Genomic DNA, 17,727 nt, shown 5'->3' with positions numbered 1-17,727 from the left:
CTGCAGCCAGGGGGACCTGGAGCCTGGGGTCAGCACCAGTGCTGTCCCCAGCAGTATAAAAAGCTGCCCTGTCCTGGCCCCAGCAGTACAAAAACCCTGCCCTGGCAAGCAGTTCAGAGCTACTTGCTCTTAGGAGCTTCTGGGGGAGGCACTTCTGGGAGAAAGTTGGCCATGCCCCTTCATATCCCAGGCTGTTGCTGCTGTGGCTGGTTACTGCAAGCTTGGTCTCAGGAGCTTCTGGGGTGAAGATGGCTAGGCCCTTTTCTGCCTCTGGCTACTACTAGCTGCTGGCTTGGTCTCAGAACTTTTGAAATAAGTTGGCTGTACACCTTCCTGCCTTGGGCTGCTGCTGTTGCTGCCCCCAGGGGAGGGGGGGAATCCTCTGCTGCATGCTGCTACCCCCCGCTCAGGGAGGGGCCCACTGCACTGCACCCCAGCTTCTGCACCCCTGTTCTGGCCTGCTGCCCAGCCTGCTGCCAAGCCATGGTTGGGGGACAGCCTGGGGAGGGAGCCTGCGCTTCCTGTGGGCCCCTCCTCCACCATCACTGCCAGAGCCAAAAGGAACCTTGCCTGCCCCAGTTGCCCTGGCAGGCCACCCCCACCTTTACCTCCACTTCCACCAGAAGCACACCCTGAGTGGCTGAACTGGATGGCTCCTACCATCACTGCTGCTGCTGCCCCCTCTCAGGAGAGGGAGATGCCCTGCTGCATCACCTGACACTACACCTGCACTGGATCAGTTCCTAATTGACTGACTGCTCCTACCCTCCCCCACAGCTACCTCACTGCGTCTGATCCTGCTTTGTCTTCCTGCTGACTGCTCTGCTGTTGAGTGCCTGGCTGGAAGCCTGAGGGGCTTCTGGACAGATCTTCCACAAACAAAGCCCCTCCACTGCTCCAGCCATCCTTTACACCTGCATCAGCAGCCTTCCCTGTGTGTTGTTGGGTTTTTTTGTTTTGTTTTGTTTTATTTTCCCCTTGTGTGGTAAGTCCTGTGATCCACTCCCCCTGTCCTGGTGTTTGTTGTGTGGCTGAGTAAGCCAGCTCAAGTTTTCCGTGTGTGTGTGTGTGTGTGTGTGTGTGTGTGTGTGTGTGTGTGTGTGTGTGTGTGTGTGTGTGTCTTTTTTGGTTTGTTTGTTTTTGATTTGTTTTCCCCTCTCCCCACATTCTCAAAGCATAGGCCTCCCAGTTTTTTTCCTGTGGGGCTGTGGTTCAGTGAGCTTCAACCCCTTTCTTCCCTATCCCCCTTCTGCCCCACAACCCCAGCCTGCCCCTACTAAATTCACCAGCCCTGTGGGATGTTTTGTTTTTCTTTATTGTCTTCCCTGCCCTCATGTGAAACAATAGCAGGGCAGAAACCTTCGTGGGGGGGGGGGGGACATCTGTCCCCCCTGCCGAGCTTTCCACAGCCCCCACTATGGGGGTGGATCCCAGCCAAGCCCCCAAGGGGATGTATGCCCCTGCAGCCTCCACCCTGGAGGCAGAATCCAACCAACCTCCTCCAGGGGTGGAGAAGCCTGCAACCTCCACTGCAGGGGCAGGTGGGTCTCTGGTAGGGACACAACAGGGCCAGGGGGTTACCCCTGGCCAGGCCCCTCCCTCCCAGAGGGGTTCCCAAGCCCCCTCTCTCATCATCAGGGACCAGGGGCAAGGGCAGTGGGAAGGGCTCCTTTTCAGCCTCTTCCACAGCTGGGGGTGGGAAGGGCAAGGGCCCTGCCCTGAAACCTAGACCACCAGCACCTGAGGGGACTAGGTGCACTACCCCATCCAGCAAACCCACTCAGCCTGGCCCTGGCCCTGGCCCTGGCCCTGGCCCTGGCCCTAGCTCAGGCCCCACCAAAATGGCCCCTCAGGCAGGCAGCTGCAGGGAGACCTGAAGCCAGGGGGCCTGGACCCTCCACCGCTGGCCCTTCCAGTTTGGGCAGTGGGGCCCCCTTTCTGGCATTCACCCACAGGCATGGGGTGAAGTGCCATCTGCCCAAGTGGGAGAGCCTGCACTTTAAGACCTGGGTGCAGGCCCTGGCTTGGGTAGTGGGGGCCCCCAAGATCATGGCGGCCTCCCACTTTCATGGCAAGGGGGTCTTTTTCCTTGCCTCGGAGGCTACTGCACAAAAGGCGGTGGAGAGGGGGCTTGTGGTGGAGGGCGACTACGTCCCCCTTAAGCCTCTAGAAGAGCTGGGGACCAGGGTGGTCCTTGGCTCCATCCCTCCCTATATCCCTAATTGGGCCCTGCTCCCCCAGCTCCAAACCCTGGGGAGAGTTATCTCCCTGGTGGTGGCCCTCTCACTGGGGTGCCGAGACCCTGGCCTCTGCCACATGCACTCTTTCTGTCACCCAGTCATAATCCAGCTGGTGGCGGAAGTGTGGCTGGAGGCTGAGGGGTGCCTGGCAATTCCTTATCAGGGTGCGCTGGTGAGGATTTTCTACACGTTGTGGGACCTGTGGTGCTTCCGGTGCCATGCCCTAGGGCACTCTCACCATGAGTGCCCCATGGGCCAGGAGGGGAGGGCATCTGCGGGTCCCACTGGAAAAAAGAGTGCCCCTACCACCGGTGCCCTACCCTGCCTGGCACCCCAGCTGCAACTACAAGCCCACCCATGAGCTCATGAGACTCTGCCCCCCAACCAAATCTAGTGGAGTTCCAGGGAGGGCACTAGCAACTGGGGGGAAGAGAGGGAGAAGGGCCCCCCTGCCCCTAGTCATACCCCTATTGTGGCTTCCCCACCCTCCCCAACCCTCGCCTTCTCTTGCTGGAGCCTGTCCACCTGAGGACCACCCCATGGCTGAGTGGATGCAGGTCCTCTCTGGGCGTAAAGGCAAGAGGAAGGCCCGGGCACAGCTGGAGCCCTCTGACATGGAGGACTCCTCTCTTCCTCCCAAGACCACCACATGGGGGGAAGGAGCAGCCCAGCTTCCAGGGGCCTCCCCAGCTGTGCGTGACACCCCACCCCCAGGAAAGATCAAATGGGTGATCCCAACAGAGGAGGTTTCGGGACTGCTAGATAGTCCTGAACAGGAGCCCATGGGGGAAGCCCTTCATTCTGCTGGCCAAGGCCTACCCCCTGAAACCACGGGGGCCGAGGCTGAGGCCTGCCCAAAGGAAGGCCTGGTGGCAGAGTCTCCTCCCTCTGATTTAGGGGATACAGAGGCCCTGGGGCTCACCCCAGTGAGTTCTGAGGGAGGAGGTCCCCTTTCCCAGGACCCTGAGGCAGACGCCAGAGCCACCTCAGTGCCTAGTGGGTCTCTTCCCTCCCCCTCCCAGAAAAACTGCATGTGCAGCCTGCCCCATAGTCCTGCACCAGGGTCATGGTGGGGTCCCCTAATCAATGGGCTGATCTCATCAGGGACCCTACACAGAACCACCCGGGCTCTAGCTCTACCCCACCATTTTGTGAAAGAGCCCCACCCCCACCTTTGCCCCCACCCCTGTCCCAGGGGGCTGCAGAACTCTCTCAATCCCAACCAGTCTGGGCTCTTAGCGGACTGGGGGGTTCAGATGGTGCTGGAAGAGCCCTCTGAGCTCCAGGACCAGGAGGAAGATGGCCAAGAACCAGCAGGTTCCATGGAGCCTGCAGACCTCTTGGTCCCAGCGGTCTCCAGGGATGAGCTACTTGCATTTCTTGACCATGACTACACCCACCCGTCCACCAGCAAGGGAGATTTTGACAGCATCCTTGCCACTGTAAGGGCACTGGTAGGGGAAGGCAAGGGGTCCAAAATCTGCAACACCCAGATCTATAGGCAGGCCTGCAGTTTCATAGATGCTCTCTATGCGTATGGGAGGGCACTACGCAAACCAGCAAGCCTCACACCGGGTGTTGAGATGCGTGAGGCCCCTGTTGAACTGTCTACTGCACCCCCCTCAGCCATGCGGTCATTTAAAATCACGACCCTCAACGTCCACAGCTGCAGGAAGGGTCTCTGAAGGGTCTCCTTCCTTCAGGAGGTGGGGGTACCCCATGGTATTCTTCCAGGAGACCCTGATGACTCCAGCCGATGAACCAACTTGCCCGCTGGAGTGGGGAGGCAGGTTCTTTTTTTAGTTGCCTCTCAGGCACCTCATCTGGGGTGGCCACCCTGTTCTCCCCGGGTCTGCAGCTGGAGGTTCTCCAGGATGCTGAAGTGGTGCCAGGCTGCCTGCTACATCTCCAGGTCCAGGTGTGGGGGCTGGTCCTGAACCTTCTGAATGTGTATGCCCCTGTGAAGGATCTGGAGTTGGCAGATTTCTCCCACCAGGCAGCCACATACATCAGCACCCTCAACTCTCGCGAATGCCTGGTTCTTGGCAGGGACTTTAACGTCGCCATAGGTGCATGAGACCAGTCAGGCAAGGAGTGGAACCAGGCCGCCATCGGCGTCCTCAGGGAGATCCTGATGGACTACTCCCTGGTGGAAGTCTGGCTTGCCTGTCACCCCACTGAACCCCCTGCCTTCACTTACGTGAGGGTGGGGGAGGAGCAGATGCCTCTCCCAGTTAGACTGAGTTTATATCTCTCTGCCGCACTTTGCCTGGGCCCGCTCCTCTGGCATCTGGCTGACCCCTTTCAGCGATCACCACCTTGTCTGAGCCCAGGCCATGCTGGGACCTGGGCGTCCAGGGTCGGTCTACTGGCATCTCAGTGCCAGCCTGCTGAAGGATGTGGGCTTCAGGGAGGCTTTTCAGGAGTTCTGGCTGGCTTGGCAGGAGCAACAGGCAGCTTTCCCCTTGGCTCGGAGATGGTGGGATGTGGGGAAGGCACACATCTGGCTTTTTTGCCGTGGCTACACTCAGGGGCACACCCGGCAGAGGGGGGTGGCCTGGGAGTAGCTAGAGCAGGAAATGTTAGAGCTGGAGAGGCACCTGGCCAGCGACCCAACCAACCCGTCCTTCTGCGGAGCGTGTTGGGAGAGGCAGGAAGATCTTCATGCTCTGGATGACCACCGCACCTGCGATACATTTGTCCACTTGTGCATCCAGCTCCTTCAGGAGATGGACTGCAGCTCCTGTTTCTTCTGGAAAGGAGGCAGGGGGCCAAGAAGTACAAGAAATATGGCACCCCCCACCCCCGTCACGGATCCAGGCAAGATGCACCAAGGCCTGTCAGACCCTGTGGGAGGGACTCCTGCAGCTCAGCATGGGTGACTGGGACTGGCTGGAAGCTCCTCTCACTCTGGCTGAGTTTTCAGCTGCCCTCTGCCTGGCAACAAGGCTCCGGGCATCGACAGGCTGACCTCAGAATTCTACCGGGCTTTCTGGGACGTCCTCGGCCCAGACCTTGCTGTGGTCTGAGCCAAATCTGAGGGAAGTGGGAGGGCTGTGCTGAGCCTCCTGTCAAAGAAGGGAGATCCCCCACAACCTAAGGAACTGACGTCCCATGTCCCTCCTCTGCACGGACTACAAGGTGGTAGCAAAGGCCATCTCACTGTGCCTGCGGTCCATGCTGATGGATGTGATCCATCCCAACCAGACATACACAGTGCCCAGACACAGCAAGTTGTTACAGCACAGTCATTTAGTACTTGCATAACCAAGTACTGCTGCGAAGTACTAAGGAGCTTGTTACTACTGTGCAGTAAGCATCTCATGTAGATGCAGCCAGGGTGCAACGACACATAAAATTAATGCAATACAATAAACTCCAAAGAAATTTGATTTGGAGTCAACTGTTCTCAACTGTAGTGTCTACATGTGCGCCAAGGACTGCAGCAATTTGAGCCAGGGTGGAGCAGCCTCAGTTTGGCAGGGGACGTGGGAGGGGGGAGAGGAGGGGGAATCAGCCCCAGGCTCCAGGTGGCAGTTTCAAGTGGCTGAGTGGCTGACAGGAGCTAGGGGTCTGGCCCCACACTGGCTGGCCTGACCAGGCACACAGGGCATCTATACACATATTTTCATCCCATGATGCGCCGGAGATCCGTCACTATGAAGCAGACTCAATTAATCGAGTCTGCTCTGCACACAAGCTGATGTGAACTGCATTGCACCACATGCAATTGTATAAGTGATGAAATGTGCATCAGCACGCAGAAAATGGCAGCAGTGCGCTTTTGAACTAAAGCACCTCTGAGGTGTTTTAGTTCAAAAGCGTGCTGCCTCCATTTTCTCAGCACTGATGTGCATTTTGCTGCTTATACAACTGCATGTGCTACAGTGCAGGGCACATGCATGTGTACAAAGGCTGACACTGTCTACACATGTGTTTAATCACACTTAATGACTCCACCATAAGATAGTAGTTCCCAACACTACTATCTTACAGTGAAGTTAATTAATTTACTCCACCCTAATACCAGCACGTGTAGACTTTGACACTTTACTGCTGAGCATCATCATTCCTCTTCATTGTAGCAACATGCCAGGATTTGACACTATCCTGAGATTTTCTACGATATTAGAAAGGTTTAAAACTCTGTGGCCTATGTGTTTAGATCCCAAACTATAACCACATGGGATCCCTGGGAAATATACAATATATCAGTTAAGGCAGTGGTTGTCAACTCCATACCTGCCCCAGAAGGTACATCTGTGGGGGGAAGGGAGGAGGAAGGGGCATAAGGGGCATACTGAGGGCTCCACAGTAAGAGAGGGAGCAGGGCACAAGCAGGGGCAGGGTCTGGGGTGAATGGGGCCCTGGCTGGGCCAAGTGCTGGATCGGAGCCCAGGAGACTCGTTCAGGGCTCCTGAGTTCCCGCCACTGTGCACACCCCAGCAGAGGCACAGGAGCATGTGCCTCCACCCCACATTCTGTGTGTGGGGCAGAGGCGGCTGCCACTGTGCACTGCACATTGCACCCCACTACAGCTACTGTTGCAACACCATGTGCATCCCACCACCAGGTAGGCAAGGGGCACAGCGCAGCCCCATGGCAGCAGGCACATGGCATCACGCAGTTCCTGGGGCAGCTGTAGTGGTGCGCAAAAAAATATGAAGGGATGCATAAGCTGAAACTTTGAGACAGAAGGGGTACACTTGTTAAAAAAGGTTGAAAAACCCTAAGTTAAAGGGTATGATAGGACATTTTCTTTCCTGAAAGAAAATACATACTGTGGGTCCCTTTATGTTTGCTGGTTTAATTAATTTATTCTACATTATCCTGGTGGGGATTCTATAGAGTTTAATGTACTAAGTGTCCCTGTATGCATAAGAAAATGTATACAGCCTTACAGTAATTGTTTGCAAGATCTGAAGTTTTTCCTTAGCATTAATAATGGCAGAATATTAAGCCAAAAGAAAAATGCACTTTGATTAAAATGTATGAAGCGCCAAGCCTTTTTAGTGTGTTTTTATTCTGGTGTGGCTAAAGAAAGAACACAGCTGGTACAGTTTATAAAATGGTTTAACATCTGAATTCATGGACCTATTCTGTTTCCATTTCAGTTAGGGCTACATAACTGCAAGGCACTTTAGAAGTTGACAGCACTCAACATCTCATTGCAGCATTCAGCCATTTGCAGAATTAGGCCTCTACATTAGATAGCCCAGAGATATTTTTCTGAACTGCTAAAAAAGATGCTGACAAGTATAAAAGAACATAGTACTGTAATTTAGAATTCAGCAGAAGAAGCCCACTCTAAATCATTTCCAACTACAGTGAAGCTTTGCTCCTGTTTTATAAGTCCTGGAAAAGATTATACCTGTTTTATAAACAGTCATTTAACATATTTAAGGAAGGGAAAAAGTTCATTTGACACATTTTATTTATGTCAAAAACCTTATTTTTCCTGCAGGGGTTCTTAAACTCCATCTTCCCTTACAGTTGCAAATGTTTCAGCATTCTATTCCAGAAACAATGGTTATATTCTTTGAAAGAAAACATCACATGTTAACGAGGAACACAGTAATACAAAAAGAACAACAAAAGACAATTCCAGGTAAGTTAATTAATACTAAAGGGCAACTGCTGCCCTGTGCTGCATTGATATACAAGAAGGGTAAATAGAAATTAAGAGTATTTTCCAGAGATGTAACTGGGTGCTTGAGCACTCTGGGCAACATGGGCATGGAGGGAGGGGGGAGGGGTGCAGCTTCATTTGCTGCATTGCCAACAATCAGGCAAGCAGCACAGCAGCTGCTGCTATTTTTGCCAGTTTCCCACCCCAGGCTGGCACTTAGGTTGTTCCGCTGCCTTTGTTACACTACTTGTCTTTTCATACCACATAACAGGGTAAAATCTTTCCAAACTGCTCCAGTGAGTGGGTCATATCCAAGTGGATCTGATCTGCAATGACGGGCCCTATCTAGGCTCCAGAGTTCTTTGGACCCAATTCCACAGAATACTGATAGTCTCCAAGCACTGGAAAAACCTCAACTTTGCCCACTTAAATCACTGAGAACAGTACCCCTAATTTCTTTTTTAAGGTACTGAGTACCTTACAGACATTATTCTTGGCACCAGTCCTGTGGGCTCCTGGGTGCAGCACAGTGAAAGCTAACTTTTTTTGCATGTGTGCACCAAATTAGCCCTGTACCTGCACTAAGTGCCACTCCAATACCATTCTGCTACCCAGTCTGCTGCTCTGGTTTCTGTATCCTACCCTGTGCTTCCTGTTTGATCTTCTACTTTGCTGTATGCTTCTTGTCTTATCTGCTGCTGTGCTGCATGTCCCCTCCCTGATCTGTCACATACCACATGCAGAGTCTGCCTGTGTCACTTGTGACTGAGCAGATGCTGAATACCCTTGGTGCTCTCACTATCTTCAGCTAGGTTAAAAGTGCTCTGATTATTACAAGACCTTACAGGCGATAGTCCCTGGTGCACTTGCAGGAAGTTTTTGCTGGTTGCTCACTCTCTCCCTCCTCAGAGAATCAAAGATGTGAGTATGATGCGTTGCCTTCATGAGAAATCTTGCCTTGACCTGCAGGACTCCTGTACAGGATGCAATAGCTAGCATCCCTCATTCACCATGCTGCCTCCACCAAACAAGGCAGAATATGGCCCTTATATTGTGGTCAGATCTAATGGCTTGTCTATTTTAGGTCCCAAGGGCATTTAAACATGTGTTCTTAGGAGTGTGTGTGTATGCACCAGGGCGAGGGGGGTCCACTTTAATTAGAGTGGCTCTGAGAATCTCTTCCCTCCACTCTAATTAAAATGCCCGGAGTGTCATGGATATCAGTGTTCCCACACTGAAAAATGGTGCTGGGAGTGCTTTAACCAAAGCTCATCAAACAAGCTTTAGTTAAAGCACCCCCACCACCATTTTTCAGTGTGAGAATGCTGATACACATGATGCTGGAATCTGCTGGAGTGCAGTAATTACCACTCCAATTACAGTGGATCAGGATAGCCTTGCTGTAAGTGTAGAGGTGCAGCCATCTTCAGACCTCAAATGTCATTGCAGAAATAGCCTGTTGCTTTCCAAAGTGAGTTGGGAACATTTCAGAACAGAACACAGACTACAGAATAAAAAAGCAAAGTTGTCCCTGACAGATGATGCTTTAAACTGTATATAAAGGCACAGAGGGAGTAATTGTTCCAATGCTGGAGGGGGGCAGAGGGGCAAAGCCTGGTCCCATTTACTCTCTGTGAGGAAGTAAAGGATAAGGACTGATTCTGCAGAGTTTGTGACCAGGTACAAACATTCCACTTTTACTGACATGAGCAATTGGAAACCACACTATAGCTATAACAGAACATAAGTTCAGCACACAAAACTGGTCTATACCCATAACAGAACCAGAATAGAGGTTCAACGCACACAGACTGGTTTATAAACGGCAGAACCCAGTATAAGATCCCCCCCTCAACCAAAGGGCAAATATGTGTTCTGTTCGCTACCGATCTAAACTACACTGCTTACAGAAAACCATAGAACTTAAATCAATTCCTCCTCAATCTTTTTGAATGTTTGTACCTAGCCTGTGTGTCACAAATTGCCACTCTTGGATGGTAATACATTGATGAGTGAGGAAAGAGAAAAAAAGGAAGGAGCAAAATTTGGAAAGCAATGATTTTATAATTAATAAAATACAGCTTGCTGGACTACACAGGAGTTAAAGAAAATTCACAAGAACGTCCTAAAAGTCCTCAGCACCCTACAAGATATGGATTTTGGAAAAAATGAACACCTGACTTGAAGAATCTATTTTCTGAATCTCTTTTCTAAACTTACCTCAAGGTGTCAAGATTATTTCTTCAAAATGACAAAAGATTTATAATGGTGATTAATAGTTCAGAAAGGTGAGCATTTTAGAATCTGGCAAGAGTTTCAAAATTGTATTTGCAATGTCATAAAAGTACAAATGTGAAATAAGGCCTTTAATAACAGAAAAAATGAAGAGTTTATAGAACAGGTTGATAATTTTCCACCCTTTCCAGAAGTGCTTCAGAATATCCAGGAGAATAATACCTGAAAGAGAAACATTTTGTCTGTGTATAAGACAGGGAAACATGCAGTATACTAAATGCTAAAACTCTATTAATATGTCATGTGTTGATAGAAAAAAAATCTCTACTGTTAAATTTTGAATATACCTCAGGGAATTGAAATACTGTAAGGGCCTGCTTTCTCATGTAATAACTTTGTATCTGTGCAAAATGCATGTGAATGTTACTTATTCAGAGCCACAGGATCAGATTTTCGAAAGTGGTGTGTTCTGCTGGGGTCAGAATGTCAAGAAGACTTAGCACCCAACAGCACTATCTTCAATGGAGCTGCTGGAGATCGAGTTCTTGTAAAACTCTCTGGTCCTTCATGCAAAACACGAGTTTTACATTCAGAACTGTAGGTTGTCACAGGATAATGGTCTACTGTTGCCAGTGAAATGCAAGAGCGTGCACTAAAAACTAAAGCAATGGCGATGTTAAATAAAATAATATTGAACTAATAGCCATGTTTTATTACAAGGAAATTATTTCTATATCAAATGAACAATGGACATCAGTCAATAGATACTTATTAATCATTGTGACCAGCTGCCTTGTGATCGGCTTTAACAGACCAGTTGGAGGATGGCAAATGTTTTTGCTTTGATGTGTATCCCATGTTCTTATGCCTTACCCATCAATATAATATCTGAGGCTTATCACTTTGTTTTCTTAAAAGCACAAACTGAAGTACACTTCTAAAGATCTACACAGGATTAGTTTTGTCAGTTTAGTGTTTTGAGATGAGCAGGATATAAGGAGAGAGGAGCAAGCTTCCATGTAATACATGCCTGAAAATTTTCAAACAGAAATCCCCAAAGCTACCATGTATGGGGTTTCCATTCTTCTTATTCCTTATATTTTCTGCAGATTTAAAATTTGTAAAAATATTTTTAAAAATACTTTTTTGGTTTTCTGGTTTAAAAAGATAACTTTCCAAATGTATATTGATTGAGTGCTTTGTTCCTGAGTCTACAAGCAGGCGAGCTGAAACAGCAATTCTAATGCACAAATTCAACCAGGATCATTTAGCCACAGAACCACTGCAGTTCTGTTACGCAAAGGGGTCATTTTTCTTATCACTCCACTTATTTCACTCTTTACATTTTCCAACACAGGGAAACATGAGTTATGGCCAGCAAGTTTACATATAAAGAGGCCTTGTCTTTTTGTCTGTACCAATACCTTCGTAGCCTGAAAATACCCCAATTTAACAGTTGGCAGTCACTGACTCTTCCCCTTGTGAAAACATACAGGGCTTTGTTTTGTGCAACTTCTAGTTAGCAGCAGCTATTAGATAACAAACAGTGTTAACAGTAATTAAAATGGATTATGCAGCTGCAGAGAATCAGCAGAGGGGACGCAGGAGCGCAACAACTTTTTAAATGTGTTGATGGAATTAAGTACTGGTAAATGGATACCTAGAATCCAAGAGGACATATCTCAAATTATTACAATTTAAGACTGGTGACATTTTAAGTGTAAGTTATTCAATAGGGTTCCTTTTTCATTAAGGGCAAAGTTCATCTTGGTCCAGACAGCTGGTGCTTGGCCCCTTTATATAAGATTTAAGCCTCACAATTATGTTGGAGGAGGGGCAGCTGTGGGCTCAGCAACCATGCAAGAAGTATGTGCACTTTGGGCAAAATCCTATCTCACTTACCCAAATGGCAGTTATGTAGCTGTGTAACCATCTTTGGCACTTCTGCAGTTTCTAATCCTATTCTGTGTACAGTGTGTGCCCATGTGGTTACTGACCATGCACAGTAGGCTGCCCTCTGGCCAAATACAAGGCTCCAAATGCACCCCACCCCAACCCCTCATATGAGCATAAGGGAAGGACTGTAACTGAGTAAAAAACAGAAGACAAAGGAGGGAGCCTTCCTCTATTTCAGCCCAAGTAAGATATTCATGCAGGAAGCAGGAGACCCAGCTATGCTCCTTTCACCCAAAAAGGGCTTGAACTTTTGGTTCCCTAACTTTCTACCACCTTGACCTAGCCAAAAGGCCATGTATTATCCTGAAGCTTTTCCAGCCCACCCCTTGCAGCTAAGCCACTGTACCTTCCATACCCCACTGAATAAAAGGGAGGGATAATAATGGGTAAGTTTCTACCCCACTGGAGAATAGAGCCCAGGGCTCCTTCCCTTTGAGGGCAGCCTTCAATTCACTATTCTGCACACCCCCTAGCTTGATCTTTTCCCTTTGGGCTCCACATAGCTCACTCTCTTCATCGCACAGGGGGCCAGATTTATAAGGAGGGCTGATATGGTACTAGATAATGCCTAACTTGTGGTTAGAGCACCATGCTGGAAAGACACAAACATGTAGTTTTGAGCTACCTATGAGTGAGGGAGACCTAGAACTGGGTCTCCTGCTTCCTGAGCGAATGCCCTAACTACAAGCTTATAAAACTAAAACTTCAAAGGGCCCTCTTCCTCTGACATTTAACACCCACTAATTATGGCTTACTGCCAGTCTACAATTTTGTGGCTTATGTTCTCCCAGGTGGGCTTCAGAGGCTGTTTACCTGCCCAGCCAGGGCACATACTATTAAGCATGCTTAGTAGCCATGGGGATGCTTATACATCCACACCATACATGGAATAGGATCCTAAACTCTGTTTCCATGCCAAAAACAGCAGTTATGCAGCTTCACAACATCCATTTGGGCAAGAAAAATCAGGATTCTACTCCTTCTGCACTGGAGAACATTTCAGAGCAGCCTCTGAACATACTAAATCAGAGGAGTGTGGGGGAAACCACAAAACATCACAGGATCCATTATTACCTGGATTCTATGTAACAAATACCCACCCCCAACTCCTACTTAATTCCATATAGAAACCCAAGGATTGGGCTTTGAAAAGGTAAATTTAACCTTGAAAAACAACTGCAAAGAGATAGTGTTCATGAAGACAAGAAAATACCTGCCTGATTTTTCTGGTCATGCTACTATTTGGCACTTGCAACCAAAAGTTATTATTTTAAAAAGAGAATTCACCCATACCTTAAATTACATTTGAAATCCCATTTTGTGCTACTGCTTTAAAAACCATCTAAGAAGGTTATAACTATGAATTGTTAGGATTTCATTTTCCTCACCTTACAATTTCCTCTGGGTAGCAGTTGTTAATAGTGTTGATGTACTCTTGAAGAAGTGACCCAGGCTCAGCTTTTATCTCTTGAACCTTTTTAAGTCCACCACTTGTTACAAAGAGACGTCGGGCTTTGCTATCATGCGGTAGCACCTGCAAATAATGAAGTGCATAGTAAAAGTGTAACCCTTTTTCTCTTAAAGGAGTCTCTGTGCTGCAAAGCTTTAATATTAAAAAAAAATTGGACACTATAGACATGGAGAATGAGATCAAACAGAATTACAGTCAATATTCAGAGATGTAGCCTCTCCTGAAACAACTGTTAGGTTTTAAGTTTGCTGTTGATTACATAGGGACAGTTAAATCATGACTTAGTTCTCTTTGTCTGCAACACAGACTGAGATGTAGATTTAAGACATAATAGTGTAAATAATACAAAATATTGACCTGCTTATTTCACACTCTTTGTGTAACTACTATTTTAAAATGATTTCTACAAAGGCAATAAGGAAAATTTAACAGAGTAATAACAACAGAATACTAACAAGGAATAATAACAACACCTGCCCCACTATCATTGAGTTATTCAGTCTTTTATTTTGGTTCATGCTGTTTAATTGTACAGTAGATTTTAGGTAATTCTAATGATCTATGGATTATTTCAGGCAAATAATATTGAGAATACTTGCAAGTAAATAAGTAGACTTAGGATGCTGCTTATCATCAAGTCTTAAATTTCTGGCTATTTAATCCCACAATTCTCTGTAGCAATGGTAGGCCTCTCTCTCTGTTTCACATAAAGGAAGAATTCAAAATCACAAATCACAAAAGTGATGGGAAACAAGTGATAGGTAGATGGATTTTACAGCCTTCCAAATGGCATTGATAATACAGATCTCTCCAGCAGAGGATCCTGGGCAATAAACTTTCGACGCATCAGGCAGGCACAGTTCTTTGGGTAGATGTGATATCTTTATTAGACTGACTAAATAGTTGTGGAAAAGTTCTTTGCAAGCTTTCAGACACAAAGACCCTTCTTCAGGCAATGGGAGACTGCAGATATTATGAGTTCTCCAAGGTAAAAAAGAAGCTAAAGTAAATCTTGTCTGCCTATGTTCTTAGACCAACACAGCTACAACCAACACTCCTTTCTACCCATCATACATTTAATTCACATTCTACCAGCAATGATTAAACATCAAACTGGCCTATCCATCATACAGGAAGAGACAGGAGCAACTGGAATCCCTTCACTTTGAGAATTGCAGGGACTTGGTCTTCCACATGCCTCCAAGGGGCAAAAACTACATAAATGGGACCATGGCTCATCTCACTGGTCCCCCTGACATGCTGACTTCCAGAACTGGATAGGAAAGCAGGACACACTTTCCTCTTGTGCAAAAGAAGCCTTAGAGAGATTCTGCACTTCTGAAACTCAATCTCCACCCCCCGCCTCCAAAGAGGAAGCACGATGATACAAAGACTCCTCTCAGGGAGGTATTTAAATGGTATAGCCCAGTCCTAAGTGTGCACACTTTTCCATAATAAAGTACAGTTTAGAAAACATGACTTTTACTCAGCTATAACTGAGCTAATGGAAGAAATATTCCTAATGTCCAAGGAGAGAAAATTTCTAAGTCATGGCACAGGAGAGGCAAATGTATTTACTGCAAAGAACTTTATTTTAAATATATATGTTGGGATGTCAGAAGTCCCCAAGTATAGTTTGCTTAATGCAATGTATGAGGAGGCAACATGCTTACCAACATAGCGTGCCAAGCCATTTACAGCTTTAGAAATGGCTTTCATAAAAATGTCTACAACTGGTAACTAGCTACTATACATTCACTTTCTAACTAGCTCTGGTCAGCCTACATAAGCAAAACAGTGTTAGCATTTGAATAAATTTGCAATCTTTGTATAGATTTAGCAAGAAGGCCAGAATAAAGCTAAATGTAGTAACAGGAGTATAAACAGCAGCACTTCTATGTTTGCGGTAGTCTGCACTGGATAATATCAGAGTGCTTCATCCGGCCATTTCCAGAAGGAACATATCACTAAGAAAATCTGGCACTTACTGCTAAACAGAGTGGATAAAATTTTACTTTGAAGTATTTTTAGTTGATTTAAATCACTCCTGTGCTGAGGCCTAAAACAGGGCTTCAGTGGGTGCACCTACATGTTCATTAATGTGGTTTTGCTACTGCGCATTAAATTTAGTATCACTAATGTAAGGTAGTAACTAAATTCACATTAGGCTGCCCTAATGCACAATAGCAAAAGCACATTTTTTTTTAGTGATGTTCAATGTGCAGTAGCCTAATTTTACTGTGTATTAGCACATTAGCACAGTTCTTGCCATAACACTCTAATGCACATTAAAATAGGCTACTGTGCATTAAAGTGTACATATAGACACACCGGGTGTGATTCAAATGATGCAATAACTTAGTACAGGTTCTCTACATAGGGCTAATCCTAGAGCCAGGGGAGGAGCAGAGTGTCTTGCTTAAGAACAACTGCTTTATCCCGATTTAGGATTAACAATGACAGGCTCCAGAAACAGCTTTATTCAGCTTTCATCAGGTAGATGAGCAGATTGGTCCAGTTTGGGTACTAGGTTAATAAAATGCAAAACACTGTAAGGCTTCCCCCATTCTCTGCAAAAAACATCCAGATTGGTTTAAGAATACTTCACACTTGGATGGCAGCAGCACGCTATCCAAATGAAAGACAGGCAATCTGATCATTCACTGTAAAGAGACTTTCTTACCTTACTAAACTGCCCAATGACATATTTCAAAATATTGGGAGGAGCATCATGCAGCAAGGGTTCAAGTGCTGGCAAATATGTACATTTCTGCAGGATGTTTTTTAAGGCCTTTTTAGTCTGTTGAAATATGAACCAAAGTGTCTATAGTAAAATATCAATGTAACAACAGCTTCAATTCATGACCCCAATTCCTGGAGTCTGAAGTCTTATCAATTTGTTATTTATCAGTTATCTCAAAAGAGCATTTTTTTGGAATCAAAATTAAGATTTTCTATCAAGTAACGAAGAATCCATTTTTGGCTCTGGCTTATTAAACCTCAAAATCCTCATTGTATCGTATTCCTGTCACGTTGCCTACAGTTAGAGTGATAGCAATTTTCCATTGACTACAGTGGAAGCAGGGGGAGGTCCTTCTGTAAACTAAAACACTGTCACGTGATAAGCAAATTAAGCCAAAACACATTTTTAAATGACATTTTAGAGCAGGTCAGGCTAGGCAGCACAATGCTTTGCCACCCAGGCAAGAAAAGCACATTATTCCAATGAGTTTGACTCCTGCATGACTAGGCACTGTGCTGGCTACCACAGAGATGAATGACCTCATCATGAAGGACGGTCGGTTCAGAGAATATTGGCCTTTATTTTTTAGTAGCCACTAAAAATAACTATGTAGAAGTGGTCTTCTAACTTAACTTATCTGGAACCAGTTACATTCCAGCTGACTCTCCTGTCAGTTCATGTAATGTCTCACAAAAGTATACTTGAACAAATTCTGACAGGCAAGCTGTGACTGCCACCCCGGCAGAAATGCAAGGATGGCCATAAATAGGAACTGTTGTTTACTCCTGAGAGTGATTTTTTTCAAGCCAGTAAAAAACGCAAACTTCTTTCATGCTGACAGCAGCTCTACGTTATAAGAAAGGCCCATATGTACAAAGAAAGAATACTCTATTAGAAAGAGCTCATTTACTAGAAGCAATAATCATGTTGAAGATCAATAAAAATAATACTCTGTAGCACTGAAGGACTTACACGTGATAATGAAAAGAAATACGTATTTCAGACATAGTGAATACACATACTTTCACTTGGAGATCTTCTGAACTTTCTGTTTCCATGTACAGGGAAAGCAGCACTGGTAATACATTTATTACTGCAACAGCACGTGCATGCTCTGGAGTATGTCTTCCAATCTGTCCCAAGGCCCAAGCAGCTGCTGCCTTAATGTGATCTTCTTGTTCTTCTGACAAGCAGATAGACAGCTGTGGCACCCCCTGTAACATTATTCAAAAGTACACACATTATGAATCTAGAGTAGGACTCAAAGACTTTGTAGTGATGATACTGGTTATCAGAAAAAGCTTATTTCTCTGTTCACATTTTTCTGGCTAAAATAAGCTATAGGTTGGGCCAGGCAAAATATGGCCCACAGGCCAAATCCGGCCCACTAAGCACTTCCATCTGGCCCATGACAGCCACCAATGAATTGTACCCTGCCCAGCCCTTCCATCCA

At 46.6% G+C, this 17,727-nt stretch overlaps 1 protein-coding gene across 3 annotated transcripts in view; it reads right to left on the bottom strand.

Annotated features, from left to right (window-relative positions):
• Window positions 1-7,243: 7,243 nt before the first annotated feature.
• The window catches only part of SPAG6 (sperm associated antigen 6), a 54,686-nt gene continuing 44,202 nt past the window's right edge, over window positions 7,244-17,727 (bottom strand). For all 3 annotated transcript variants that reach the window (XM_014608953.3, XM_059729070.1, XM_019497681.2), the window contains 4 exons: window positions 17,297-17,488; window positions 16,215-16,331; window positions 13,449-13,594; window positions 7,244-10,326 (listed from right to left, as the gene is read on the bottom strand). In XM_014608953.3, coding sequence (XP_014464439.2) covers window positions 10,260-10,326; window positions 13,449-13,594; window positions 16,215-16,331; window positions 17,297-17,488 — 522 coding nt within the window. In that variant the 3' untranslated portion in view covers window positions 7,244-10,259. The remainder of the gene's footprint in view (window positions 10,327-13,448; window positions 13,595-16,214; window positions 16,332-17,296; window positions 17,489-17,727) is intronic.

Source organism: Alligator mississippiensis, chromosome 5 (assembly GCF_030867095.1).
Source record: "Alligator mississippiensis isolate rAllMis1 chromosome 5, rAllMis1, whole genome shotgun sequence".
NCBI lineage: Eukaryota > Metazoa > Chordata > Crocodylia > Alligatoridae > Alligator > Alligator mississippiensis.
Note: the sequence above shows the minus strand (reverse complement) of the source record. Positions and strands in the feature narration are given on the sequence as shown.